The sequence below is a fragment of the Elephantulus edwardii genome, unplaced genomic scaffold, assembly GCF_000299155.1.
Source record: "Elephantulus edwardii isolate Elephantulus edwardi_28Jun2011 unplaced genomic scaffold, EleEdw1.0 scaffold00030, whole genome shotgun sequence".
Lineage (NCBI taxonomy): Eukaryota > Metazoa > Chordata > Mammalia > Macroscelidea > Macroscelididae > Elephantulus > Elephantulus edwardii.
In genome coordinates this window covers 18,473,203-18,485,922 of record NW_006399780.1, presented here as the reverse complement: position 1 = coordinate 18,485,922, position 12,720 = coordinate 18,473,203, and the positions used below count along the sequence as shown (strand labels likewise).

At 41.1% G+C, this 12,720-nt stretch overlaps 1 protein-coding gene and 1 pseudogene across 2 annotated transcripts; both read right to left on the bottom strand.

Annotated features, from left to right (window-relative positions):
• Positions 1-6,204: 6,204 nt before the first annotated feature.
• LOC102848896 lies at positions 6,205-6,717 on the bottom strand (annotated as a pseudogene).
• Positions 6,718-7,417: 700 nt separating this feature from the next.
• Positions 7,418-7,903, bottom strand: LOC102866694 (ATP synthase subunit d, mitochondrial-like). Of its 2 annotated transcripts, XM_006883897.1 has the most exons (2): positions 7,679-7,903; positions 7,418-7,606 (listed from the first exon to the last, which is right to left on the bottom strand). In XM_006883897.1, exons 1-2 carry the CDS (start codon positions 7,901-7,903, stop codon positions 7,418-7,420), a joined length of 414 nt encoding a protein of 137 aa, XP_006883959.1. The 2 variants fall into 2 exon arrangements, with proteins under 2 accessions (XP_006883959.1, XP_006883958.1); XM_006883896.1 differs by having other exon boundaries at positions 7,418-7,903.
• Positions 7,904-12,720: the final 4,817 nt, after the last annotated feature.

Genomic DNA, 12,720 nt, shown 5'->3' with positions numbered 1-12,720 from the left:
CATGGTAAAGTTAAACTCAAAGGCTAAGAAAGCCATTTTGAACAATAAACCCTTAACATCACAAGACCACAAAGGTGGTTCACAGTGTTTTATTGACTATGCAAAGGCATTTGACTGGGTAAATCACAACAAATTATGCATAAAATGAAAGAATAGGAATTCCAAAATACTTAGTTGTTCTTATGTGTAATGTGTACCTAAACCAAGAGGTACTGTTCAACCAGAACAAAAGGATACTGTGTAGTTTAAAATTGGGAAAGTTTTATAAAAGCTGTATACTTGCAACATATTAAAAAAATTATTGGTTTGCATACAAGTACTTGTTAACATTGTGTTTTGTAATTTGTTAACATTGTGTTTTATTTATGTATAATGGGGTTCCCTCCGCCCTTTTCTCCATCCACCAAACTTTGTGACCAGAGTGATTTCCACTCCAACTCCCCACTCTTGGACCCCTCCCAATCCTTCTTTGGATGTCCATACACGTTTTACTGGTCATGCTTCTGTTTTTATAATAATGGTCTTATGCAGTATTTGTTCTTATGCACCTGACTTAGTTCACTTAGCATAATGTTCTCTAGCTTCTCCCATGTTACACAATATTTTTCAAAATTGTTGCTCCTGAGTACTAGTGCTGCACAGTATTCCGTTGTGTGAATGTATCACAATTTCTTAATCCAGCCACTTATTGCTGGGTATTTGGGCTGTTTCCATGTTTTTGCTATTGTCAATGATCCTGCTATGAACATTGGTATAGAAATCTCTGATTTTGACTCAGTTCTGTTTTCCTTGGGGTATATTCCTAGCAGTGGAATAAATGGATTATGTGGAATCTGTATGTTCAGCTTTTTGAGGAAATGTAAACTCCATTTAAGGGTGGTTGTACCATTTTACAATCCCTCTAAGAGTGTATGAGAGTTCCAATCACCACACTTATTAAATCCATGCGCTGAGTACCTAGTCCTGGAAGCTGGACTATTTTTGTTGTTATTTGCCATCAAGTCACCTGTGACTCATAGTGACCCCTTTGTACAACAGCTCTGAGCCTTGCCCTATCCTGAGCCAGTCTCATTGATTCTAAAACTCCTACTCACATTACCTCAGTTACTGTGTCAATTCATTTCATTTGGGATCTTCTCATGCACTGTCCTTCCACTTTTCCAAGGATAATGTCCTTCTCCAAGGACTGGTCCTTCCTGGCTACATGCCCAAAGTATATGAGACTGAGCTTCAAAATCCTAGCCTCCAAGAAGAAACTTGGTTTCACTCTCTCTAGGACAGACTTCTTTGTTCTTTTGGCAGTCCATGGTATGTTCAAGACTCTTCTCCAGCACCACAACTCAAAGGCAACAATTTTTCCTCTGTCATCCTTAGTCATTGTCCAGCTCTCTGATGCATAGCAAGTAATTGTAAAGTCCATGGCCTGGAGAGAAAAAACGAACATGACATCAGGATTGGAGGAAGATTCATTAGCAACCTGTGATATGCCGATGACACAACCTGTTTGCTAAAATAAAAAAGAACTGGAACCATTTCCCAAAGAAGAAGACGAAAGAGTATAGCCTTCAAATAGATTAGACCCCAGACGGCACTTAACAACATAGAGATAGACCAGTTGGCCTAGTGGACCAAAAGTGATGTTACCAAGCCAAAGGTGGGTGACTCTAATCCGTGGCCGTAAAGCCTGTCTTTAATTATTTTTTTTGAAACATTCTTCTAGGTCATATAGCCCTGGTGTGTCCACTTGGGGTACAGAGGTAACTTGTGGTCTCTGTGAGGCTGAACACTGTGACAATGATGTGTCAAATGAGACAACGGTTACGCATGGTGGACAGTGTTTGGTGGTGCTCCCCAATTAAAACAAGCTTGGAAGCAGGAGTGGCATCCACTTTTGTAAATAGCTTGCTTCCAGAAACCCTATGAACCTGGAGCAAGGATGAAAGTCACACAAGTGTCGAGGACTTTCATTCATAGGGTCGCTACGACTTGACGACACTTAACAACAACATAGATTAGACCTCAACATTAAGAAGATACAGGTAAATAAGATAAAGGTAAATAATCCAATTTTAAAATGGGCACAGGTGCGAGCTCTGGTGGCCTAGTAGCAAGAAGTTGCACTGCAATCCCAGAGGTACGCCGTTCAAATCCACCAGATGCTCTGCTGAAGAAGGAGGAACAATAGCCTCCTGTACCAGTCAGATCCGATTTGATGGTACACACATTTAAAAAAATGCGCACAGGATATGAACAGACACTTCACCAAAGAAGACATTCAAATGGAAAACAAACATATGAAGAAATGTTCAAAAACCCTAGCTGTAAGAGAGATGCCAATTAAAACAACTGTGAGATATCATCTCATCCCAGTAAGAATAGCAAAATTTCACAGAACAGCAAACAACAAATGCTGGTGAGGTTGTAGAGAAACTGGAATCCTTATTCACTGTTGGTGGGAGTGTAAAATTATGTAACCACTATGGAAAGCTGTATGGTGCTTTCTCAAAAAGTTGCAACTAGAAATACTATTTGACCCAGCAGTTCCACTACTGGAAATTTACCCTAAACTGCCACCCAAGCAGATATATGTACAACCATGTTTATTGAGGCTTTGTTCGCGATAGCAAGGAGCTGGAAACAACCCAAATGCCCATCAACAAATGAATCGATAGAGAAGCTCTGGTATATTCACACAATGGGATACTATGAAGCATTCAAAAACAAGGAACTCATGAAATATTATGCTAAATGGATGGCCTTGGAGGACATTATACTGAGTGAACTATCTCAGTCACAAAAGGACAACTATTGCATAGGGCCACTCTTGTAAAATGGGACTGACATTTGGGTTGAGGAAAACAGAGATGGAGGGGAGGAATGATGTATACTGTATTGAAACAGATGAGGAAGAGAACTGTTTAAAAGGGATACGTGACTGGGTATTATTGTAATGACAGGAGTCCAGAATGAAGGTTGCACATTAGAGTGGACTTGAGGGGGAGGGATTGCATAACAATGAAAGAGTTTTTCTTTTACTTTTCAAGGAGAAGAGTGAATTGGGGGGAGGGGGGTGGGCAAGAAGAAAAGTGTAACAATTAAGGATTGGAAACCTTAAGTCTCTGTAAACTTTCATTAAAATTAATAAAAATTTTAAAAAATAAAAGAAAATTAAAGCCAGTGCAGCAATGAATAAATGGAAATTCAAAGTCCCTGTAAACGTTCATTAAAATTAATAAAAAAGTGACAATGATAACAACAAAAAAGAAAATGAAGGTCCTCACAACTGGGCCAATAAACAACATCATTTTAAACCATCATTATAAAAGCAAGCATCATTATAAAAAGAAAAAATTAATGTTGTCAAGGATTTAATTTTGGATCCACAATCCACTCATAGACTACTATTCAAGAAATTAAATGGCAAATAGGCTTGGAAAAAATCTGTTATAAAATTTCTTTCTTTTAAAATTGTGGTTTAAACAAAAGTTTACAGAAAGGTTGGGTTTTCATTTATTCATTATTGCATAATTTCCTCCATCCCCCTCCTCCAGTCAATTTTGCAATGTACTCCTTGTTCCAGATTGTTGTCATGCATATAATGTTTAATCATATATTCCTTTCAGACAGTTCTTACCCTGATCTATTCCAGTACAATGCTCATTATCTATCCACTCTTTACCTATCTCTCCACACACACAACCATATCACTCTTATTTTATAACAATAGTGTTATGCAGTATTTGTCCTTTTGTGACTGAGATATTTCACTCAGCCTAATGTCATTGAGGCTCACCTATGTTGTGTAATGTTTTATGAGTTCATTGTTTTCCAGTGCTCCATAATATTCCATTGTGTGAATGTCCCATAGTTTCTCCATCCATTGGTTTGTTAATAGGCACTTGGGTTGCTTGCATCTCTTTGCTATTGTGAATTCCACAGAATAAACATAGATGTGCAGACATCTGATTGAGTTGCAGCCCTGGTTTATTTAGGCTATATTCTCAGTAGTAGAATTGCTGAGTCAATGGTATTTCTATTTCCAACGTTTTGAGAAAGCTCTAGTTCATCTTCCACAGTGGTTGTATCATTTTGCATTCCCACCAGCAGTGATTAAGCATTCCAATCTCTCCATATCTTCACCAGAATTTGTTGTTTGCTGCCCTGTTGAACTTTGTAATAGTTGCTGGGGTGAGATAGTATCTTAACCACCCTTTTTTCAGAAGATTGTGCCAAAAGTGAACACTCAAGCCAAAGTAAAGACATTGAAAACCAAGAAGACAATTCTGAAGGGCATCTACAACTGCTCAAAAAAGAAGATCTGCACAACACCCACCTTCCCATGGCCTAAGACGCTGAGACTCTGAAGGCAGCCCAAATACCCTCAGGAGAGCACCCCCAGGAGTAACGAGCTCGACCACTACACCGTCATCAAATTTCTTCTAACCACTGAGTCAGCCATGAAAGAAGATAGAAGATAACAACACACTTATCTTCTGTGTTTATTGTGAAGGTCAAGGCCAAAAAACACTGGAACAAACAAGCTGTAAAGAAGCTCTATGACACTGATGTCTCCAAAGTCAACAACACCTTGATCAGGGCCTGAGGGAGAGAAGAATTTTACTTGCTTCTCATTTTGATGCTTTGGATGTTGTCAACAAAGTTGGGATCATCTAAACTGAGTTCAACCGGCTAATTCTAAATACAATTTTTTCTCACACACAAAAAATTAAATGTTAGAAAGCAAAGATGTCACCTTAAGAGTAGCATATACCGGACACAATCCACAGTATTTTCAATTGCTTCAGGTACATGTAAAAACTGGACAAGAAATAAGAAAATTCAAAGAAAGATTGATACATATGAGCTATTATATTGGAGAATATAAACTGTACTATTGACTACCATAGTTCGGGAGGCTTGGTGGTAAGGAATTGCACAGCCCAAGCAGAAGTTGTTGTTTGTTTTTGTTATGTGCCGTCGAGTCGCTTGCGACTCATAGCGACCCTATGTACAACAGCCCTAAACTCTGCTCTGTCCTGTGCCAATCGCACTGTCTCTGACACTCCCATCCCAATTATCCCAGTCACTGAATCAATCCACCTCTTAGAGGGCCTTCCCCTCCTGCGCTGTCCCTCCACCCTCTCAAGCTTGATATCCTTCTCCAAGGACTGGTCTCTCCTCACAACATATCCAAAGTATGTTAGACGGAGCCTCAGAATCCTTGCCTCCAAAGAGCCACCCGGTTTAACCCTTTCCAGGATGAATCTGTTTGTTTTCCTAGCAGTCCATGGTATTCTCAATACTCTTCTCCAGCACCACAGCTCAAAGGCATCAATTCTCCTTCTATCCTCCTTGGTCATTGTCCAACTCTCTGAAGCATAACAAGTGATTGCGAAGACCATGGCCTGTATCAGACGCACCTTAGTCTCCAGAGAGACACCATTGCTCTTCAGTACTTTGGAGAGGTCCCTAATAGCAGACTTTCCCATGGCACTGCGCCTTTTAATTTCCTGGCTGCTGGTGCCAAGAGTGTTGACTGCGGAGCCAAGCAAACTAAAGCTGTCAACAATCTCAATCTCTTCACCATCCATCCTGATGCTGCCAATTGGTCCAGTGGTGAGAATCTTTGTCTTCTTGACATTGAGCCTCAGTCCATATTGTAGGCTGCAGTCCTTGACACTCTGCAGCAGGCGCTTCAGGTCCTCTTCAGTTTCAGCAAGCAGGGTTGTGTCATCTGCATAACGCGGATTGTTGATAAATCGTCCACCAATCTTGACCCCACATTTCTCCTCATAGAGCCCAGCCTCCCGGATAATCTGTTCTCCATATAGGTTGAAAAGGTATGGAGATAGGATGCATCCCTGGCATATGCCCTTCCCAATTTTTTTTTGGGGGGGACTGCAAGTCAAATGTTTAATCCAGTATCCCACCAAAGGGATGGGGGATAGGGTAGAGACTTGGCCAAGCACTCGTTCCATAAACCTTTTTGTAATTTTAAGTATGCAAAACGCTACAGAAGCCAAATGTTTATTAAACCTGCTTGCACTGAGTCACCTGGATACAAAGATGGCTGTCCTGTGAGCTGCAGGATCACTTCTCCAGGAGAGGATAAGAAAAGTCAGTTGTTTTAAGTGAGTCACTTCCTCCATTTCATGACCAGGGCTGTAGAAGGTGCAGCCTCCCGCTGAAGCCTGAGGAACTGTGTCAGTCCATGGTCACAGCATCTGCCTCACTGCCACTGTCTGAGAGCTCCTCCTCACCAGGCTCCTCCTCCAGCAAACAGCTTCTGGTGACAGACTTCTGGATGGCTTTCCTCTCTCCTTCATCGGTGCAGTTCTGCAGTAAGATCAACAACTGTCTCCTGTTGTACTGAATCAGGAACTTCTGACAGGTTCTGATTGTGCCTCCCACGTGCAAGGTGTTGAAAAAACACGGGTAACGGTGTCCTTTGCTCTCCAAGTGGGTGATGAAGGGTAGGGCTGACCACACGAGCTGGTAGAAGTCCTTCCAACATCGAAGCAGCACCACTCCAGTATAAGCATTTAGGTATCTCACCGCAAAGCCGATGGAGCACGCCGCCGCGCCGAACGTCCCGTGCACTCTGGCGATCGTGTCTCGGACGAGGCCGTCTATAACTCGGTCCTCCAGGCTCAGACGGCAGCGGGGATCGTCGGACACCAGTTCGCACAGCAGGTACCTGTGCTTGAACCGCACCATAGCTACTTCCGAGCACGTCGGCCCCGCCCTTCCCAATTTTGAACCATGCAGTGTTCCCTTGCTCTGTTCTGACGACTGCCTCCTGGTCCAAGTATAGGTTTCACATTAGAACAATCAAGTGTTCTGGGATTCCCATTCTTCTCAGAGTCAGCCAAAAGCAATACTCAAAGTAAAGCAAAGATGGGAGCTCTGGTGGCCTAGTGGCAAGAAGCTGTGTTGCAAACCTGAAGACTTGTGGTTCGAATCCACCATCTGCTCCAGCGGAGAAGGATGGGCAATCTCCTCCTGAGCAATTAATTGCCTCTGAAAACCCACCAAAGGGTCAGCTGGAATGGTTCTGAATCAATGATACACAAAAACAAGGAACAAATTAAAGTAGAATTTAAAAACAAAAAAGTAAAACAAAAGGGACTTCTGGTGGCTTAGTGGCAAGAAACTGTGCTGCAATGTGAAAGGCATGTGGTTTGAATCCACTAGATGCTCTGCTAGAGAAAGAGGGCCAGTTTCCTCCTATGCCAGTCAGATCCGACTCAACAGCACACAACAAGGGGGGGAAAAAGTGACACAAAAACCAGTGAAGAAGTACTACAAAATTCTTCTTTTTCTCACAATTACTACTTTAAATTTTTTTTTTATCTCTCTTATTTTTAATGTTCCAAGTTTGCGGTTGCAGGGCCGGCGCTCCCTGCCAGACTCAGGTTTATAAGTTTTCAATTGGCTGGTGAGGCCAGTAGGGATACTTGGTCTTGTCTAACTTGGTTTCCGGGAAAGCTTCATTCAAGTCCTCAATGGTCATCTGCTCGAATGGAATGATGTTCCTCAACTTCTCCAGCTGCTTCTCGTACTCCTCAATCCTGCTCTTGGAGAGAGACACAAACTCTGCACAACTCTTCATGTCTTCTTTTTCTTTGGCATCTATCAGGACTGTATACTTATCCTCTGGCACAGGAACCTTCAGGGCGTTAAACTTCTTCTCAAAGTCATCCACTAAGCCTGCCTTGGCCACGTTGGCCTTGTAGTAAGCCCAGTCGATAGCTGGAGGTGCCTCGGGGACAGCAGCCAACCTGGTGGTAAGAATCTCATTCCAGGATTTCAGGGAGTTAGCAATAGCCTTCTGGTTTTGGGGTATGATCTCCCCAAAAGCTACCCAGTCAATGGCTTTCAGAGTAAGTTTTCGCCCAGCCATCTTGAGATCCTTCAGCTACCCCGGAGGCCCAGAGCCCCTACTTTAATTTTTTAAAATATAAATTTATTCTTTCCCTCAAGTTTTTCCTTTTGGTGCCCACAACTCCATAAAGCTTATAGGCTGTTAGCAGGCAGGCGTTGGTTCTATTTTGTCTTGGTCTGTTTTGAGACTTCATTGTGCTGGGGAGATCCTAAAAAGACCCACTGCAGTTGAATCAGAACCAACTCATAGTTGACTCTCTATCAGGCTTCTGATGCTGTACATATCATAGGAGGTTATCCCTCTTTCTCTAATGAAGCAACTGACAGGTTTGAACTGTCAGAGAAGTGCAGTCCTTAGATTAGCAGTACAGTTTCCTATAGAGACCATGAGAGCTCCCTGCCAGAGAGATAAGAGGAGCTTGGTCAGTGCTTTTGTTTTGCTTTTGAGATTCAAGCTTTTTACATGTTCATTTCTTGGATTTGAAATATCTCTTTTTAAAATTTTCTTAAATCTTTTTTATTGAAGTATGATTTGTTGTTATGTGTCATCAATTCGTAACTGACTCATAGTTGACCCTGTAGTGGGTTTTCAGAGGCTATAAACCTCCTTGGAGAAAGATTGTCTATATTTCTCCCACTGAGTAGCTGGTGGATTCGAACTGTGTGCCTTTAGCTTGGCAGCACAGTTTTTTACCATTAGGCCACCAGTGCTTGTAGGATTTGAAATATCCTTGATTACATCCTTAACCTAAGATTCTTTGTCATAGTCTAACAATCACCAGACTACAACTAATCAAGAGATTTTTTCCTCTCTTACAATTTTGCAGAGGCCTAGCTACTTCTCTAATTTCTTTATTTTTAAGAAATTTATTATTAATTTCAATGAAAATTTGCAGAGACCTTGAGTGTCCATTCATTCATTGTTGCATTTTTCTCCCCTCCCAACCCTCCCCCCTAATACACTACCCTCTTGGAAAAGGAAAAGAAAAATTCTTTCATTGTTTTACAAACTCTCCCCCAGGTCCACTCCACTATGTAGCCTTCGCTCTGGACTCCTGTCATGACAAAAATACCTAATCACATATCCCTTTTAAACAGTTTTCTCCCTCATCTGTTTCAATGCAGTATACATTATTTAACCCATCTTTCTCAGTCTCCCCCCAACCCCGAGGTCAGTACTGTTTTACAACAGTGGCACCATGCAATATTTGTCCTTTTGTGACTGAGATACTTCACTCAGCATAATGTCCTCCAGGGTCACCCATTTTGAATAATATTGCATGAGTTCCTTGTTTTTCAATGCAGTGTAGTATTCCATTGTGTGAATATGCCACAGCTTCTCTATCCATTTGTTTGTTAATGGGCACTTAGGTTGTTCCAGCTCCTTGCTCTTGTGAACAAAGCCACAATAAACATGGGTGTGCATATATCTGCTTGGATGTCAGTTATGGTCTCTTTGGGATATATTCCCAGTAGTGGAATTGTTGGGTCAAATGGTATCTCTATTTGCAACTTTTTGAGAAAGCGCCATACTGCCTTCCACAGTGGTTGCACCATTCATTTTACACTCCCACCAACAGTGAATAAGGGTTCCAGTTTCTCCGCAACCTCACCAGCATTTGTTGCTTGCCGTTCTGTTAAATTTTGCTATTCTGACTGGGGTGGGATGATATCTCAAAGTTGCTTTAATTTTCATCTCTCTTAGAACTAGGGATTTTGAACATTTCTTCATGTGCTTGTTAGCCATCTGACTGTCTTCTTTGGTGAAGTTTCTGTTCATATCCTGTGCCCATTTTTCTATTGCATTATTTACCTTTATCTTGTTGTGGTGCTTGAGTATTTATCTGATACATCATTACCAAATACCTTTTCCCACTCTGCGGCTTCCCTTTTTACTCTGTTGGAGAAGTTTTTGCATGTGCATGGGGATTTTACTCTTAGAAGATACCATTCATCTATTTTATCTTCTCCTGGATGTAGGTTCCCCTAATTTTTTATTGTCATAAAGCTTTATCAGGTTAATTTGATGTTTACCACAAAGGACTTCATCTAAATTGACATGTGTACATCATGTTTTGTTGTTACACACAGTCGAGTCGCCTGCGACTCATAGTGACCCTATGTACAACAGCCGTAAACCCTGCTCTATCCTGTGCCAATTCCACTGTCTCTGACACACCTACCCCCATTACCCTAGTCAATGAATCAACCCATCTCATCGAGGGTCTTTCTCTCCTGCACTGTCCCTCCACCCTCCCAAGCATGACTTCCTTCTCCAAGGACTGGTCCCTCCTTCCAACATGTCCAAAATATGTCAGATGAAGCTTCAGAATCCTTGCCTCCAAGGAGCAGTCTGGCTTCACCCTCTCCAGGATAAACCTGTTCATTTTCTTAGCAGTCCATGGTATATTCAATATTCTTCTCCAGCACCTCAGCTCAAAGGCATCAATTCTCCTTCTATCATCCCTAGTCATTGACCAGTTCTCTGATGCATAGCAAGTGATTGCAAAGACCATGGCATGTATCAGGTGCATTTTGGTCTCCAGACTGACGTCATTGCTCTTCAGTACTTTAGAAAGGTCTCTAACTGCAGACTTTCCCATCACATCATAGTTGGGTGTAAATACATAAAGATGGGCTTGGCTCTGAGGCAGCTTTTCAAACTCTGTGCTCAGTCATTCATTGTAAACAAGCAAGTTTCCTTATATCCATAAGGATAATATTCTACACCATACTTTGGTGAGTAATGATTGGGGTCCTAAAAGCTTGTCAGTATCCATCTGTCTTTGCTGTGTACAGTTCAGTTGGTACTAACTCGTAGTAACACTTAGGTGGGATTTCAGAGGCAGTAAATCCCATGAGTGGAGACTGGAAGTCTTTCTTCCACAGAGCAGCTTGTGGACTTGAATCAATTGCCTTTGAGTTAACAGCTCAACTCCTTAACACTAAGCTGTCAGAGTTCCCTGAGTATTCATCTAAGGTATAACTTTGGAACCTCTGAGACCGGGGCCCTTAGTTACCTTTCAAATATGGAATGAGACCCATCCTTGTGGTTCAAGACAAACAATAGACAGACTTGTAAGATATATAATAAAAACAGGGAGACACTCACTTCTAGAAAAAACTAACCTAAAAAAATCAGAAGAGTAGCTTTTGCTCAAGGGCAGAACTTAGAAGGCAGGAAGAGATAAGATAGGACTGATGGAAGTTAGAATCACAAGGAGAAAGTGAGAAGAATGTGGTTGTATTATAGACATTGTAATTGGTAGTATAAAACAAAATTTGTATGAATGATTGAATGGGAAATCAGTTTACTTTGTAAAATTTTACTCAAATTGCAATTAAAAGAAACAAACAACGCAGTCCTTCAGCAGCTGATAAGTGTAATCAAATATTGGATGCACGCAGGCCTCTGCTTCTGGATAACTCTGGTCACAGGAAAAGAGAGCCAGCCAATGTTTGGTTTTGCTTTTACTTGACGTTCTGGCCTATTGTCAGGACATTTGAGAACTCATCCCTACCTTTTCACAGACTAATGCCTGCCTTTTTAAATATTTTCAATGTGGTTTTTTTTGTTTTCCCACTGTGCAAATCAAAAGACCCCTCCTGACTCCATAAAACTCAATTTCAATTTTTAGAAAAGATGCCTAAATTACAGAATTTTTGACCAGAAGAAACAGAAATAATAATAATAATCCCTATCATTAGTTGAATCCTGATTTTTTTTGGGGGGGGAACAGATTTATTAAGAATATTTCTTTTGGTAAGATGGTGGCCACCAGGCAAGTCTGTACATTGAGTAAATCATTAGAGAAGCTGGAATCTATGAAGAAGAATGTGGCATCAGGACCAGAGGGAGACTCATCAATAACCTATGTTATGCACATGACACAACCTTGCTAGTAGAAAGTAAAGATCTGAAGTACTTGCTGCAGAAGATCAAAGACTACAGCTTTCAATATAGGTTACATCTCAACATCAAGAAAACAGAAATCCTCACCACTGGATCAATAAGCAGCATCATGATAGATGGAGAAAAGATTGAAGTTGTGAACAATTTCATTTACTTTAATTCACAGTCGACACCCAAGGTAGCAGGAGTCAAGAAATAAAAAAAGAATGAGTGTATGAAACAGCATAAATGAGAGGCCGTATAAGACAAGATGTACATGAGAGAGAAAAATTTAAATAAAAGTGTTGTATTGAGGAGGGAAGAATATCTATTTTGAATGTTGTCAAATATCTTTTTAGCATCTATTGAATTGATGATGTGATTTTTCTTTCTTCATTTATTAAATTTCATTATGAAAGAATTGTTCTAGTATTCCTTAGGCAAAACAGAAATGAACCTTAGAGATCATCTATGTCAGTGAAACTCAATTAGATGCAGTCAAATTTCCCCAATTTCAGAGGCACCTTAAGGAAATGGGTCATCTTTGCTTTCAAACATGTTCCCTATTAATTTTTTAAAGGTGTGTAGTTTTCCTGACCAAGTCATTAAGTTCTCAGCTAGTAAAGATGGAGGATCTTATGTAGCATTTTTCACCTAATAAATGCTGCTGTTGTTGGTTGAGTTGCCTGCGACTCATAGCGACCCTATGTACCTAAACCCTGCTCTGTCTTGTGTCAATTTTAATGTCTCTGACACACCTACCCCCATAACCCCAGTCACTGAATCAATCCATCTCCTCAAGGGTCTTCCTCGCTTGCGCTGTCCCTTCATCCTCCCAAGCATGGTGTCCCTCTCCAAGGACTGATTCCACCTTGCAACATGTCCAAAGCATGTCAGAGGAAGCCCCAGAATCCTTGCCCCAAGGAGCAGCCTGGCTTTACCCT